A 16,069-nucleotide genomic window follows, 5' to 3' on the forward strand; every position below is an offset into this window, starting at 1 on the left:
CTGCATTAAATTAATCCTCCTTAGCCTCCTATTCATAAAGTATAAACATTTGTGTTTACATGGATAAAAGTTGTATTGAACGGAATTAATTAGCAAACACTCTAGAATCAAAATAAACAACGAACAAACGAAAAACGACAGGACTTTTTGAATGCCCTGGTATTTAATAAACACATGCACTTATAATTAGTATTTAGTAATAAACAGTCAATTTAAAAACAATTTCAACAATAAATAGTACATAACATAAATTCAAGATAATAAATATTTAATTTAATGATTATATTTTTTCCATACTACAAATCATTGTTTTCTATTCCTTAAAGAAAATAATATTAGTTAATAAATAAACCCAAAGTACTTTTAGATGAAAAAATAAACAAAAGAACCCCAACAAACGAGAAGGCCAGAACCTGTAACTGAGTTTTGACCATTAAACAAAAAGATAAAAAAAAATATATATATAAACAATTAAAATTCCTATATAGAAGATGGTCAGAGTTGCGGTCAAAAGAGAAACAAAAATAGTTTACAACTATTTTTGTTTCTCTTTAGACTATCTTCTAAGACTATCTATGAAGACCCTGACTATCTTCTTATATATCAATTTTTACGGTCAACAATATATACATATATACAAAATTAAAATTCCTGACTGTAATGGGAGGGAGCATAACTCATCTTAGAATAACTGATAAGTTATATGTTACTGTAAAATAATTACTGAAATGTGAAGATAAAAAGTGATCCATCCATTTCCATAATGATAAAGGTGCAAAATAGGGACCTCAATAACAATTTCAGAGAAAGAGATAATTTTAATAGGCATCACAATTTAAACACTCAAGGCAGTTTTTGTAAATGAGGGCTATCACCAATACAAGTAAAACTAAACCTTCACTTATATTTATTTTAAGCATGTGAAATTTATTTGGAGAAAAGTAAAATAAACAGTAATTAAAGAGTAACAAAACACACTAAATTAAACTGATATCTGTGGGTTAACAAAACTAATTAAAAGTACTACTACATTTATCACAACCATCAATAAGCCTTTAGGAGAAAAATAATAATCAGAAGTGGGGAACCATTAAATGAAATTTAAAAAATTAAAAAATCGTATGAGTGTATAGATAAATTAATATTGTCCACTTACCTAATTCTTTGTATGTATTTTTGGTTAACATAGAAAGTGCATATATTAGCCAATATTTTGCATAATGAACAAATAAAGGAAACTTATTTAAGCAATGATCTAACCATAGCTTAAAAAACAGCTCATTTGAATGGAATATTACTTCTGGCTCATGTTCATTGGTTTGTGATGGTTTGGTAAGTCTATTATTTAGCTGGGCCAATTTTTGTTCACAATCGGATCCGTTAATTATTTGATCCTGCATATTAACAAACTTACATTACTAAAAATCATAGTTATATCAAATATAAAACTAACTTGAAACTAACATTAAGACAAAGATTGAAGTAACAATAATTTTGATTTAATGTATTTTTACTTGTAACTTGTTTGAAGTATTCACCGATAAAATAGAAATCATCAGTGTACATTAATGTAATCGTGACTTTAGTCAAGACAATTTCAAATACATTCTTAACCAATCAGTTCTACAGTAGAGGTGCCCAATCTAAGGTATGCCCATCACAATATGGCATGCAGAGAGTTTGGGACTGGCATGTCACCTGTCAGTAGATTTTTGATATTTAAAAAAATAAATCAAGTTCTTTTTCTTGGATTAAAGGTTAATTTAGATTTGGCATGTTTGATATAGGTAACAAAATTAATATCTCAATAATAAAAATCAATTCGAAGGAAACAAGTGATTGGTGAAGGGTGAGATTAAAATTCTTGTCATAAGGAATTTTTCTTGAATTCAAAAGGGGAGGCAATGGACATTCAATTAAACTTTTTTTTGTGATACCGAAAATAACTAATAGACTGAAAAATATTCGACACCTGTCCTAGGTATCTTACTAATGTGTCCTGAGAGCTAAAAAAATTTATATTTTATATATTTTCAAAATATAAAACAAGAGAAATTCCGTAGGAAGAAATTCTGGAACTTAGAGAAGCTTAAAAGACCCAGAAAAAGCAAGAGATTACGAAAAGTTAGGAAATGTAAAAATTACCGAAGAACTAAGAAATAAAAGCTGAGATAATGAAGAGACAGGAATAGAAAGTAAATGGACTAAAATTTGTAAAGTTAAGGAAATGACAAATGCAGTGATAGGTGAACAAGTTAAAAAAGGAGGAGATGGATAGTTGGATGACGAATGTCAAGAAACATTATGAGTAAAGAATAAAAAAAGATAAATCATGCTACAGCACACTACCAGGCAGAACACTGAGGACTATAAATGGAGAGGAAAAAAGTTATGTAAGCTAAGAAAGAAGTAAAAGTTTCTTCAAAAAAACAGGTAGAAGATATTGAAGAATTAAGAAGCAGCAATAAAATCAAGAAATTAATGGATCAGTAAACACATAAACAGAGGTTTCCTTCCTGAAACTGATACATGCAAATATAAAGGCAAGAATGTAACAACTACTGTGAAATTTCACTTCTTCTTCTAGCATTTAAACTATTCTCAAATATCTTACTGAAAAAGCTGAATCACTAAGAGGAAAACATTAAAAGTGATTATCAATGTGTATTTTGATGTGAAATAGGCACAAACGACCAGATTATTGTTATGAGGCAACTGTTTAAAAAGTGCTAAGAGTAAGAAATAGAGTTACATGTTCTCTTCATTGATTACCGTCAAGCTTTTGGTAGTGCCAACAGAGCAAAACTGAGCGATGCCATATTAGAATTCAATGTTCCTTATAAAGTAATATGAAGCTGAACAATAGTGATGGTAAAGCAACCTTCGGAGGTAATATCAGCCATGACTTCCCTATTTCAACTACTGTAAGGTAAGGCAACGCCCTATCTGCAACTCTCTTCAATCTAGCCCTTTATAGTGTGACAAACAACCTTGATATCTCAGGAAATATGTTACATTCATGTGCACAGTTGTGTGCAAATGCAGATGATATTTGCCTGATTTCTCAGAATAACTCATCACTTACAGAGTCTGTCAGCACACTAAATAGTGAAAATAAAAAATTGGGACTCAGTATTAATGAAAACACTGTTTTAGTAATATGAGTTATCAAAGACATTTTTGGACTAGATCTATTGGAGGAATTTTTTTCTACCAACATCCGCTGTCCATGTAAACATTCATAACTCGTCAGGATTTTCCAAATTCAACGTTACTACAACTGTTGGAAAGCAGAATTTCAGTTCTGTCAATTAATATCAACACATTTTAGAATTCATAACTTTATAAAGGAGAATAAGCAGTTACAAATTAATAAAAGCTACTCTCATATATAAATATTCTTTTCACTTTCTTGAAACTGGTTATTATTGTTAAAATAATTAAATTGTATCCAATTTAAGTCTCAAAACACTTTTTATTTATTTAAAAGTCCAATGTTTCGGGCAATTCGGCCATCCTCAAGGACAATCTTAAATACAAATTTACATTCACATCAATAATTTAAAAACTTTTTGCAGGCTAATCCGTCCAGGTCATTAATTTCAGTTAAATTGCCCTATTTTGCCACTCTTCACATTAATATTAAAACTTTTAATTACAAATCAATTTAACCCTCGGTTAAATTGGATGGCCAAATTGGCCGAATCGTTGGACTTTTAAAGAAATAAAGAATGTTTTGAGACTTAAATAGGATACAATCTAATTTTTTTAAACAATAACTTCTCTAATTTGTTTACATAGGTCCTGTTTCTGTGTAATTTATAAAGGCCTAAAGCACTTTAAAATCTATTTGAGTAGCAGGAGCAGAAATTCTGTTTTTCAACAGTTGTAGTACCATTGAATTTGGAAAATATCTTGAAGAGTTATGAATCTTTAAGAGAACAAGAATAAATTCTACGAAACCCGTATTTAAAAGTTAAAAAAAAAAAAAGATAAAAACAAATCTAACTTGTTAAGAGATTGTTTGGCCTATTTTACTGGAATCATTGTTTGTATGTTGTTTTTTTTAATAAACTTAAACTTACGAGGAGATGATGGTAGTGGGTGCGGTCAAAATGAAACACAAATAAGTTGGTGTAACCTATTTAATTGTGCCAACGTTTCAACGATAGCAGCCACAATAAGTATAGAAAATTTAAAAAAAATATATAAACAGAATGACATAGAATGAATAATTTTACAGAATAGAATTAATAAAATGAAGTGATGAGAGAAGTGGGAAATAAATGTAAACACAGGGAATTGAAAAATTGGGTAAAATAACATAATTAAGGAAATAAAATAAAATGGAGTTATATAATGCAAAGAAGTATGAACATATTAGTTATTAATAATTTAAAAATTGAAATATAGAAAGAAAAAGAAAATTGAGAGAAAGAAAATATATGTAACCATAATAATTGATAAAGATGCAAAATATAAGTAAAGTTTAACAAAGGAAAGGAATAGAAAAGAAATTTTGAAAACAACAATAATAATATAGTGAACATAACTAATAACGTGGGTAAGGAAAATGGAGAAAAGTGGAGAAAAGAAGAGGTGGTAAAATAAAGAAAGAGGGGGGGGGAAGAAAAGAGAATAAAACAAACCTGTTAGGTTGAAAATCAAACGCCTAATGGTATACAGCGCCAATAACGGCCAAACTCTGAATTAAAAAAGAAAACTATTTACAAGAAGCAGGAATTTGAGTTGAGTAACATTTAGGTTTTTCACTTATAAGGGGAGGCTATGCACATGGGATCACTGATTTCAATGAAACTTTTTTTGGGGTACAGGGTCGAAAAAGAATTATGTGCCTAAGGGGTTTTGCCAAAGTACTCTAGGCACTGAGTACTTAATTTGTAAGTACTTAATCACAATTAATTAATCACAAATAATTTTTTTAGTGTATAATAAGAACAAAAGATTGCCTATCATATTAAATGAGACTGAATGTATAAAAAATTATAAAAACCGAAAGTTGGTTCGAGAAAAGTAGACCCAAAAAATTTGTATAAGAAAAAAAAGTCAGATTCATTTTTTAGCATCTTTTGAAACCCCTAAATATGAATTCTCATATATATTAAAATTTATACATTTTTGGAGGATATTTTCTTCCAAATGATGTTCGTTCCATCTTCACAAAATAAATTTATAATTCCTTACAATTTTATCCAAATTCAATGTTACTACTACTGTTTGAAAGCTGAATTTCCATTCTTCCAACCCTTGTAAATATCTTTTGGATTTATACTTTTATAATGGTGAGAAAAAGTAATTTCAAATAAATAAAGACTTCTCAAACATTTTATTTTATATCTGTTTTAATTTCTTTACAAAGGCATGCAGTCTAGACAGTTCTAAGCCCCTCTAAAGTTTTGTGTAGATTGACGGAGTCATGATGAAGTTACCATTGTAATTTTTGAGCTTAAAAAATAAAAAAATAGAAATCCATTAAGATGTAAATTTTCAAAAAATATTATTATTTGATTACTAAAAAAATTCATATTAAAAGGTTTCTTGAGGTGTGAAAAATGAATATAAACTTTATTTCTCCACAAAAAAATATTTTATCCCACTTTTCTAAGTCTGCCGGTCCAATTTCTTTCAATAATATGCTCTTATAATAAGATAGAAGGGTAATAATAGAAAAATGAATTTGTTTTCCAGTATATAACAATAAAAAAATATTGTCAATTGTATTAAATGAGTAAATGTACAAAAAAAATCCATCTTATTCACCTACAGTTGACCAAAAAAATGTCTTTAAGAAAATGCAAGTTAGATCTATTTTTAGCAAGAACTCTTAAATACGAAATTTAATAAAAAACTAAAAATATTTTACCCGGTCCACTTCACATCAGTGGGTTCATACTGTTTCAAAAAATGTAATCATTTCATAGGTCATTAATACTAATAAGTAAAAATTTATTTATTAGTGCAAACATTTCGACCAGAATTTTAAGCCTTCATCAGTTCTGATAACAAAAAACAAGATAACAACCATAATGAATAAAAGGATATATGCATATGCCACTCACAGCACTTGGCTTTTCAATCTTCACCAAGTCAGTGCTTTTGACGCTTTCTTTCTTTTTACACCCGTTTTCCTTCTCTACTCTTTTCTACTACTTACTTCTTCCTTACTCACGTTATTAAGTTATGTTCACCACATGTTATTATTGTCATATTTATTACTTACACCTTTTCTACTCTTTTTTGTTTTTTATAACTTTATATTTTATTTATTTCAATCCAGTATCTTACTTACATATTTCATTACTTTACATATGTTTTTTTCCAATCATATTATAATTAAATTAAAATATTCATATTTCTTTATTCCTTTTGAATTATATAACTTTATATATTATTTCTTTAATCCTCTTATTTTACTTAAATATTTAATTACCTACATAAATGTTTTATTTCCCACTTTTTTCATCACTTTATTTTAAATAAGTTTCATTTTGTACATATATTTACTAAATAGATTTTCATATCTATTTTATTATTTGTTGTTCAGATATCATTGTATATCCTTTTATTCACTATGGTTGTTATCTTGCTTTTTGTTCTAAGCCCTGATGGAGGCTTGAAACTCTGGCCAAAATATTGGCACTAATAAATAAGTTTTCATTTATTTGTGTTCTTCACTGAGCTCACCCCCAACCATTTTTTCCTTATATATATACATCCACTGTCAAATATTAACTCATCATTATACATATTCATGCATAATAATGTTTATGTTCAAGTAAATCATAATAACTATTCTGAAATATTAATAATTACCTCGATCTTTTTTATTAAACAGCTTACAAAATTTTTTCCAAGAAAATAAAACCAAATAGTCAGCGAACTAACTTCTAACAGGCTTTTTATTTCTTCTCCGAGTCGAATATCACATCGATGATTGCACCAATTTTTTTCTATTTCTGAAATCTTTTTTTCTTGTTCACAAATTAAAATAAAGTCATCTTCATTGGAAAAGTCATCTTTAAGCACTTTATTTTCATTAAAAATTCTGCTGTAAAATTTGAAACCAGTCTGAGCTACTATCTGTAACAAAAGATACCTTTAAAAATAAATGATAGTGGTGATACATCTTTCAAAATTATGCAATTTACCATAATATAATTCTCATAGTTACAAAATGGTACTGTTACGGCGGGTAGGGGGTTCAAAAGGAACTTTGCCAGCCCAACCATTAATAGTACTGAAAATAAAAGAAATAAACAGCTGAATATTGTTATTATTGTATTTTGACTAAGTGAGCATAATAAAATTAAACTATTTGAAAACAAAGTATATAAAATAGGAAAAAAAAAAAAAGCAAACTTAAAACTATTACAAAAATTAAATTAAGGTTGAACTAAAGTGAACAAAACATGTCTTTATATCACCAGTGATTGATGGGGCACCACTATGGATAGGGTGTTGTCCTCGTGGAGGTAGACTGAAAAACGTATGTCCGCTCGCCTTGTACTCATGGACAAGCTTTCACAACAAAAGAGGAAAAAAAATGTCTTTATATCACTGGTGATTGTTGGGGTCCCGCTGTGTATAGGTTATTGTCCTAGGTTGATGTCCTCGTGGAGGTAGATCGAAAAACAAATGTCCACCTACCTTGTCCTCATGGAAGGTGAGCCAAAATTGTAGTTAGGCCACAGTGTTAAAATTACTAAGTAGACGTAGATGGCCAGACTGCTAGTAACTAAAACTTCTGTGAGAAGAGATGCTTGAACTGGTGTATATGTACACGTAGCAGGCAGCGAGCAAGGAGTGCCTCTGCAACCCACTAGGGCTCAGCACTGCAAGCGTCTCAGAAGCTAACCCAAATGTATATAATATTATCATTATAAAAATATTGTATCATGTACAAATGTATATATGTTTATATGTAATATGTAATAATGTTATTTATAAAATAAAAAAGATTGAGCAAAAGAAGTCTACCGAACTATCTCAAGTAGAGTTGGAAGTGTAAACTTTCAATAATAAGTGATCACATGAGCCCTTCAATTGTCACTGGGTTGATCAGCTAATCAAGCCTTATCCAGGTTATAGTTGGTCTAGTCATAGCTCTGGTGGCGTACACTCTACTCGAGATAGAAAGGTTTATTGCCAATCGTATTCTCACAAGAGTTGTTTTTTAGTAGCCACAGCCATGATGTTGGCCTATCTCCTCTCCTTCTCTCCAGCAATCTTAGTCCGTCCGTCTTCATCTCGGCAACTAAGATTGTAACCTGGTCCTTAGCAGCTACACTGGTCCGTCTGCTTCATCTCAGCAACCAGTATAGTTGATCCCGTCTCTCCACAGCTCTAGTCCGTCCACTTCATCTCAGCAACTAGAGCTGCACCTAGCCTTATCAGCTTACTAGTCCCTCCGCTTCATCTCGGCAACTAAGATTGTAACCTGGTCCTTAGCAGCTACACTGGTCCGTCTGCTTCATCTCGGCAACCAGTATAGTTGATCCCGTCTCTCCACAGCTCTAGTCCGTCTACTTCATCTCAGTAACTAGAGCTGCACCTAGCCTTATCAGCTTACTAGTCCGTCCGCTTCATCTCGGCAACTAGAGCTGCACCTAGCCTTATCAGCTTACTAGTCCGTCCGCTTCATCTCGGCAACTAGTAAGCTGGCTCCTATCTTGACAATTCTAGCCCGTCCGCTTCATCTCGGCAACTAGAACTGTTACTCTACCTGAGACTCTCTCTTCCCTGGACCTCCTCTACCTACGTCAGTGTACAGGGCTCGTCCCCTGGCATGGTCCTTCCTTTCTTACCTATTATTGAATACGCCTTGTCGAGGGCCTTCTGTAAAGTGGGTACCAGGCTGGAGAATCGCCTAAGACTAGACTTACCCCGACATACACCCTGAGACGCTAAGAAGTCATCTGTTTCATATCTGCCGTACACATAATAACAACCGAGAATTGATTTGTTTTGTTTTTTAACATAATAAAAACCATATGTTCATATAATCAATTGTTGGACCATATGTTGGCCGCAACAGGTACTAAATAACAACACTATTATAATAGCTATTTTATTATTAGATTATATATTAATAGCAGGTTACTTTCTTTCACTTATACCCATCAAATTAGTGCTGGTATAAATAATTTTCATTACATTGGATGAAAAAAGTAATTACATAAGGGAAATAGTAAAATAGTATATCATAATGTGAGGACAAAGCAATCATTAGCCTCTAAAAAATACCTACAATCATAGGCAAATCACAAGGTACAATGAATTAACAATAGTAAAACAAAGCTAAATGAGATAAAGTGGAATGTAAAAGTATAAAATAAACATGGTTGGAACAGGCATCTACAAAGTTTGCAAAGCCCCCCCCCCCCAAAAAAAAAATAAATAAATAAATAACATGCTTATTAATTAAGGAAATACTTACTATATCTGCATTGTTGCATGTGTAAGATGTAGGTATTTCAACCGTAAACAGCGATAAACGGTTGGCAATAAACTTCAAAATATTGGAGTCGAGTTTTGAAATTATATATTCTTGCTGGATAATAGTATGAACGCAAAAATACTCCCACTCATCAACTGATTTTAAAAATGAAATATCACTACCAGAGGTGTTTTTTTGTGAGACACCATTTTCCGTTAATTGATCGAACATATTTAAAATGAATCGAATTTCATAGTTTAAATTAGGGACTAGATAATTTTTTAAGAGAGTACTGTATAAATTAACAATTTTTTCAATGTTTATGAACTTAGAATCATTAAACTGAAATGATTTAAAATGGTTCTTATTGGTAAATGCAATACTGATGTCAAGTGGTGAATAAAAAGATTTTTTAATTTTTTTTTTCTTAGAAAATCGTTGCATCAGTAATTCTTCTTTTGAAATATTTAGTGAACTAGACACTGAGCAGGTATCAGTACTACTAGCAGGTTCGACTAACTGCTTTTCATCTAAAAAAAAAAAAAAACAGAAAGAATAATAATTAAAGTTATAAAAATTAATAAAAAAACCAATTAAACCTAATTTGAATTACCATATAAATACAAAAAAGTAAAGCATATGGTTCTCCAAGTCCATATAATTAATTCATTTCCAAATAAATAAATATGTACAGTAAAATAAATAAGTATAAATGAATTATATTTGATAAAAAAAGAAGATAAATAATTGTAACTGAGTTCCGACAGACCCACCTGTTTCATTTCTCATTAAGCAAATGGTAATTTTGGTTCTCTCTCTCATGGTATATGTCAAATTTTACAGGTAAGAGCTTAGAATAAACTTCTACACATTTTATGTAAAAACAGAAATCATCTAGTATCGAGCAGTTTAAAAAAAAATAAATAATTTCCAACTAAATAGTTAGATACATAAGGAATTGCCCTCATACCAAGAAATAGCGGTCTTTGAGCAGCTGTTGACCAGGTCAACAGAAATAATGAAATTTTTTTTTTAGATTCAAAAAACTTTATTTATTAATAGATACTACAATCTGCCACACCGTTGTGGGCAATAGGTAATAGTGATGACTGATCATATTCATACTAAAATAAAATAACATAAAAAGAAAAAAGGAAAAAAAAAAGTACATGAAAATAAATAAAATTTCTCTTAAAATATAAACAAACAGAAGAATAAAGAAGATGAACATAATCAAACTATGTGCAGGAAAAAATAAATACATAAAATAAAATAATCTCTAGTCACATTTACACTCTTATATACAATATTCACACAATTGACCTGAGTATCCCTCAGCCCACTCTATCTCCATGTGTGAGGGGTAGAGCAGAGCTCTTTGAGATTCCAGTGTATCCCTCTTGCCGCATCAATGGAGTGGTGCACAACTTGAGTGGAGAATCTGACCACTGCCAGAACTCCAATTATCCATTTTTATTTTACAATAAGTCTCTAGGCCACTGCTGTTTCAAGGTAGATGTAGGGATGAGTGGAACTGGATAAGGATTGAACCAAAGGATTAGGATAATTAAAAAGATTTATATAGAATTTTGAGTTTATCGAGAATTTGGTTCGTATGAGGTCAAGGACAAAAGGGAAAGGAAGGTCATGGTGTAGTGTTTGGTTGGAAACATAATAGGGTGCATTGACTATAGTTCTAAGGATTTTGGACTGAAAGGATTGGATACGTTTGATGTTAGATGGTTTAGCTGTTCCCCAAAGTTCAAGTGTGTAGGTCCAGATAGGTCTAAGCATAGTCTTATAAATTAGAAGTTTGTTTTCTATTAAGAGATGAGAGGTCCTGCTGAGCAGTCTGTATAATTGGCTGAATTGTATGTTGAGTTCTTGTCTTTTAAGTCTAGTATGTTTGTTCCAGGTGAGTCTTTTTTCTAAGATGAATCCAAGATATCGCATTGTGTCGGATCGGGGTAGAGGAATATTATTAAAAGTAACAGGTGGGCAGAAGCTGTGGCGGAGGGTGAAAGTCACATTTCTATTCGTTGACTTTAATCCACCATTGGTAGCACCATTACTCAATCCGGATGAGGTGTGTTTGGAGATTGGATGAAGCTGTTACAGGATCAGAATAGGAGGATAGGATAGCTGTATCATCGGGATTGATGGGAATAATGAAAGTAGCAGTGAAGAATAATGAAAATTAGAAAAAAAAATACAGTTTTGAAAAGTTTAGAATAGTGTGCAATTGCAATAACTTGTTTATAATAAAAAGAACAATAATAATCATTTCCAAGAAAAACTTAACTTTAAAGAATAACTGTCTTAGCAAAATAGTAACTTCATGGAAGGATAAGAAAAATAACATAGCAAAATGACTTTATGCTAAGATATAAAAATTTAACTATTAAAAAAAATACTACAACAAAATAGTAACTAACTGCCAAGATTGAATAAAAAAAATATAAAGAAAAATACCTTATTATATTAATGAAATAACATTTATGTAAAATAAAATAACATATATATTGGGAGTTCGGCTCTGGCCGTTGACAGGCGCACATCAGGTCCTTGTGTGTGGGTGGGCTATTGTTGTCGGATTCGATTGAAAATCGGCACAATCGAGGATATTGGTCCAAGGGAGTTGTCTGCCGATTTTCGAGTGGATCGAGCTGATATTTAGAGGTCTAGCGAGAGGAGAAGCGGCGACACCAAGCCGGGGTCGGCTACTTTATCACTTGGAAGGAACAGACCTGTCACGCCCTACCATTCACTGCACCCAGCTGGTGGACAATCAAGGTCACCTTATCTTCGCGGATCACGTCGTCTGTTATCGGAGGAGCCAGCACTCTGTATTGTTATTGTAATTTTTGTATATGTGTAGCTAGCTAGTTTTGATATTATTGCATGATGGGGGATTTTTTTTTTTTCTTCTTTTGTAGCTTTATATTGAAATGTGATTAATTGTTCTGTATATTGGTAGCGATATTGAATGTGTAACTGGAACACATTAAATAGCCAGCTGTCCATAGTTGATTGGGGAGAGAGTAATTGATTTGTGGCTCTGAGGGTTTTTTTTCCTCCTCTTTTGGGTCCTCTTTTGAGATTTCGTTTTTTGGACATTTATTATGCATAGCAGTGGTCAGATAAATAGAGGTAATCACTTGGATGTCTTCTTTTATTATGTTTGTTTATCGGATTTTTTTTTTTCTCTTAACTAGACTTATTATCCAGGGACTAATTTATATTAAACAATTATTAATGAATTTATACTGTTTTAACGAGTTTTATGTTTCTTTGTTTTTTTTAACCATATTTATGTCTGAAATGTTTGTATATATATTTTAACTTAGTGACTAACATATTTTTTTAATCTGTTTTTAACCCATCTATACATTTTTAACTCGCTATTTTTTGTATTTATTTATTCACGATTTTGTCATTTTTGTGTGTCTTTGGTGTTTGTATATATATTTTAACCTACTGACTCTAAATCTTAAAATACTTTCATATTTGTTTATTTATTGTTATTTATTTATAATCATAAGAGCTATAGTTCTATATTTGCTTGCATATATCTATTTAGTTAATCTTTAAACAATTTTAAAGCTATATGTAGCATATTTATATATATATATATATTTTAACTAATCATTATTTTAGCATTTTATTTAGTATCTTTATATTAATAAATTAGGTATATACCTTTTTACATTGATGCTTAATGAATCATCCATGCAGGTAAAAAGGTCTCGGTATCTATTGGTAAATTATTGATGAATATAGGAAATATGAGTTCAGACCAACAGAGGCCCGACAGAATCGAACTGGGACAAACAGTATGGGTTCCAAGAGCGGGAGGCACTGTTCAGGAGGCAGTGGTGGTCTCCGTGATGACAATGGATGCCACTAGAGATTGCGAAAAAAAAGTGTGTTAAGGTCGAGTGGCAGGATGAGAAAGGTGTGATATTGGGCAAGACCGTTTCAATCGGTGATATCTTCCCAAGATTGCCTACAGTACCGCAGACAAATGAAGAGACGGAAAAAGAACAAGAGAAACAAGATCCTCCTCCACAGACAATTGACTAAGTCTGTCCAATCTGTGGGCTAAATTTTAAGGGTCATAGAGGTCTTGGAACTCACATAGCGAAAAAGCATCCCAGGGAGGCAAACAAAAAAAAAACTAAGGGGCTTATTAAGCATGGTAAGAGATGATAAGGTCGGAGAGGGGGAAATGGACCAAATCAAAGTAGAAATAAGTAAATGGTCGGGTGTCTTTCAGGATATTATGAAAGTTCAAAATTTCAACTCAGCGGATTTCGACAAAGCAGTGGGCGATTTCTTGAGTTTCCTCAAAAGTATTAACGCCAAACTGCCAGGCCCACAGCACCCTACCATAAAATTCTATAAAATGAGGAAAAAAAATAAAACCGAAATGGCCGACAAGGGCGTGGGGAAGGTGTCGAATCCGCAGAGAGCTAACAAGGTAGACAGAAACCGTCGGCAGGAGCAGTACCACTATGAGCTAGCTCAATACAATTATTATAATAGAAAGAAAAAATTGGTACAGAACATTATGAACGAGAGAAACATTTCAGAAGCCTCTTTGAAAAAGAGAATCTCCGCAAACGTGCGGATTATGAGAAAGGCACCGATCCTAAATTTGGTGTCCATAGATAGTCGGATCGTGAAGAGGGCTATCAAGTCGACATCATTGGACTCATCACCAGGGCCGGATGGTGTGTTGATCCGCACAATAAAATACTTTGAAGTAACACACATCATCAAGTATATTGCGGAGATCATGCTGAAGGTGGAATATGTACCGGAGCCTCTACGCCAAGGGCGCACAATATTTGTCTACAAGAGTAAGGGAGACGCAAAAAGTAATTCCTCCTGGAGGCCAATAACGATACATTCGATTGTGCGCCGAATCATCGAAAAGGTTCTAGATATTGAACTGAGAAAACAGGTCACCTCACCTTTAGCAAAAGTCAAAGGGGCTTCATCAAGGATCTGCTGGGAACACATGCAAGCGTTAGAATCATTGACGCGATCATAAAAGATGTCAAAAATAGGAAAAAAGATTGCGCGGTGGTTTTTCTGGGCGTTGTTGGCGCTTTTGACAATGTTGGTCATGGGCACATAGTGAGCTCGCTGGAGGCAAGAGGTGTGTCATCCGACCTTACAAATGTGATTGTGGCTCTCCTAACCATAAATAAGATAAAGATCACTATTGGAACATACACAACTAGCCAGATCAGTGTCTTGCAGGGGGTGCCTCAGGGAGGGCCCTTGTCGTCTTAGCTGTTCAACCTAGCAATCGATCATTTGTGCCGCGAGTTCTGTGATCAGGAGTTTGCCAATAAGTTTGGATATGACCTGAAAAGTGACCAAGAGAGCGTGGTCCTCACAGGTTTTGCGGACGATCAAGCTGTAACGGCGTGCAACAGGGGTTCTGCAGAAAGAATAATAAATGGTGTCCAGAGGCTGCTCGCAGAGATTGGTTTGGCAATTAATGCAAAGAAAAGTGTGGGTATCATGTTGGACAAAGGAGAGCTGCGGTCAACAAACCTCTCCCTTGAGAATACAGAGGTCATCGAAACGGCAAAAGCCGAGGACACCATCAAATATCTTGGATGTACATTCCCAGGAGAGCTAGTATTTGGAGAAGAGGTGGTGACAAAATTAAATAATAACCTGGATAAGTTGGTGAGCTCATGCCTCCTCAAACCGGAACAAAAGATCAACGTTGTCAACCAATACTTGTTCCTGGGCCTTGTTTACCCTCTCCAGACTGCTCCCCTTACAAAGATACGTCCTGCGGTATTGGAGGGCATTGATACCAATATCCGCAGGAGTATCAAGGCCATCATTGGGCTCCCCGCTAACACCTCATCGGCGATGCTGTACGCACCCAGGAGATATCGAGGACTGGGTCTGATTCGCTGTCAATGGGAAGCTCCACTACAGCATTGGTCCATTGTTCAGCGACTGTTGATTGTTCCGGCAGCCCTATTCCAGTCTATATTCAGCTACGAAACCGAAATCGCGGCATGTGCTGATAGACTTGGGGTGGATAGGGGCAACCAAAGTGTGAGAGCTCTACGACAGTCGTTACGTGAGAAGGCTTTCGAAGAATGGGCCAGTTGCAGATGGCAGGGTATCGGTGTTCGCCATTTCAAAGAGACCCCGAAAGCATATAGATATGCATGTGACAAGCAGGTATTCTCGGGGTCAGAATGGGCGAACGCCCTGAAACTTAATATCAACTATGCACCCCTGCGTGGAGTCCCAGGAGCCAGTGGACAGCAAGGAGAAGTTGGGTCCCTCTGTCGAAAATGCGGCAGAGAGTCTGAAACACCAGCTCATGTGCTGGGAAAATGCCCCAACAACTCCCTCCTTATAACACGCCGGCACCACAGGGTCAAAGAAGAATTGATGAAGTTCCTCGAAAGAAAAGACTTCACCTGCTTCAAGGAGGTCTATTGTATTGACACCGACGGATCCATAAGATATGCCGATATTGTCACGTTTACAAAAGTCGGAGACACGGCTCTTGTCTTGGATCCGAAGGTAAGATTTGAAAGTAATGACCTCGAACAGGAAGGTGGAGTG

At 33.5% G+C, this 16,069-nt stretch overlaps 1 protein-coding gene across 1 annotated transcript in view; it reads right to left on the reverse strand.

The window, feature by feature from the left end:
* Positions 1 to 16,069, reverse strand: part of dlt (codanin-1 like protein dlt) — a 64,056-nt gene that overhangs the window by 21,611 nt on the left and 26,376 nt on the right. The window contains exons 6-8 of the mRNA XM_014420914.3: positions 9,458 to 9,987; positions 6,835 to 7,101; positions 1,157 to 1,394 (exon numbers count right to left, since the gene is read on the reverse strand). Of these exons, the coding sequence (XP_014276400.1) occupies positions 1,157 to 1,394; positions 6,835 to 7,101; positions 9,458 to 9,987 (1,035 nt within the window). The remainder of the gene's footprint in view (positions 1 to 1,156; positions 1,395 to 6,834; positions 7,102 to 9,457; positions 9,988 to 16,069) is intronic.

Source organism: Halyomorpha halys, unplaced genomic scaffold, assembly GCF_000696795.3.
Source record: "Halyomorpha halys isolate HHAL.00 unplaced genomic scaffold, Hhal_1.1 Scaffold298.1, whole genome shotgun sequence".
Lineage (NCBI taxonomy): Eukaryota > Metazoa > Arthropoda > Insecta > Hemiptera > Pentatomidae > Halyomorpha > Halyomorpha halys.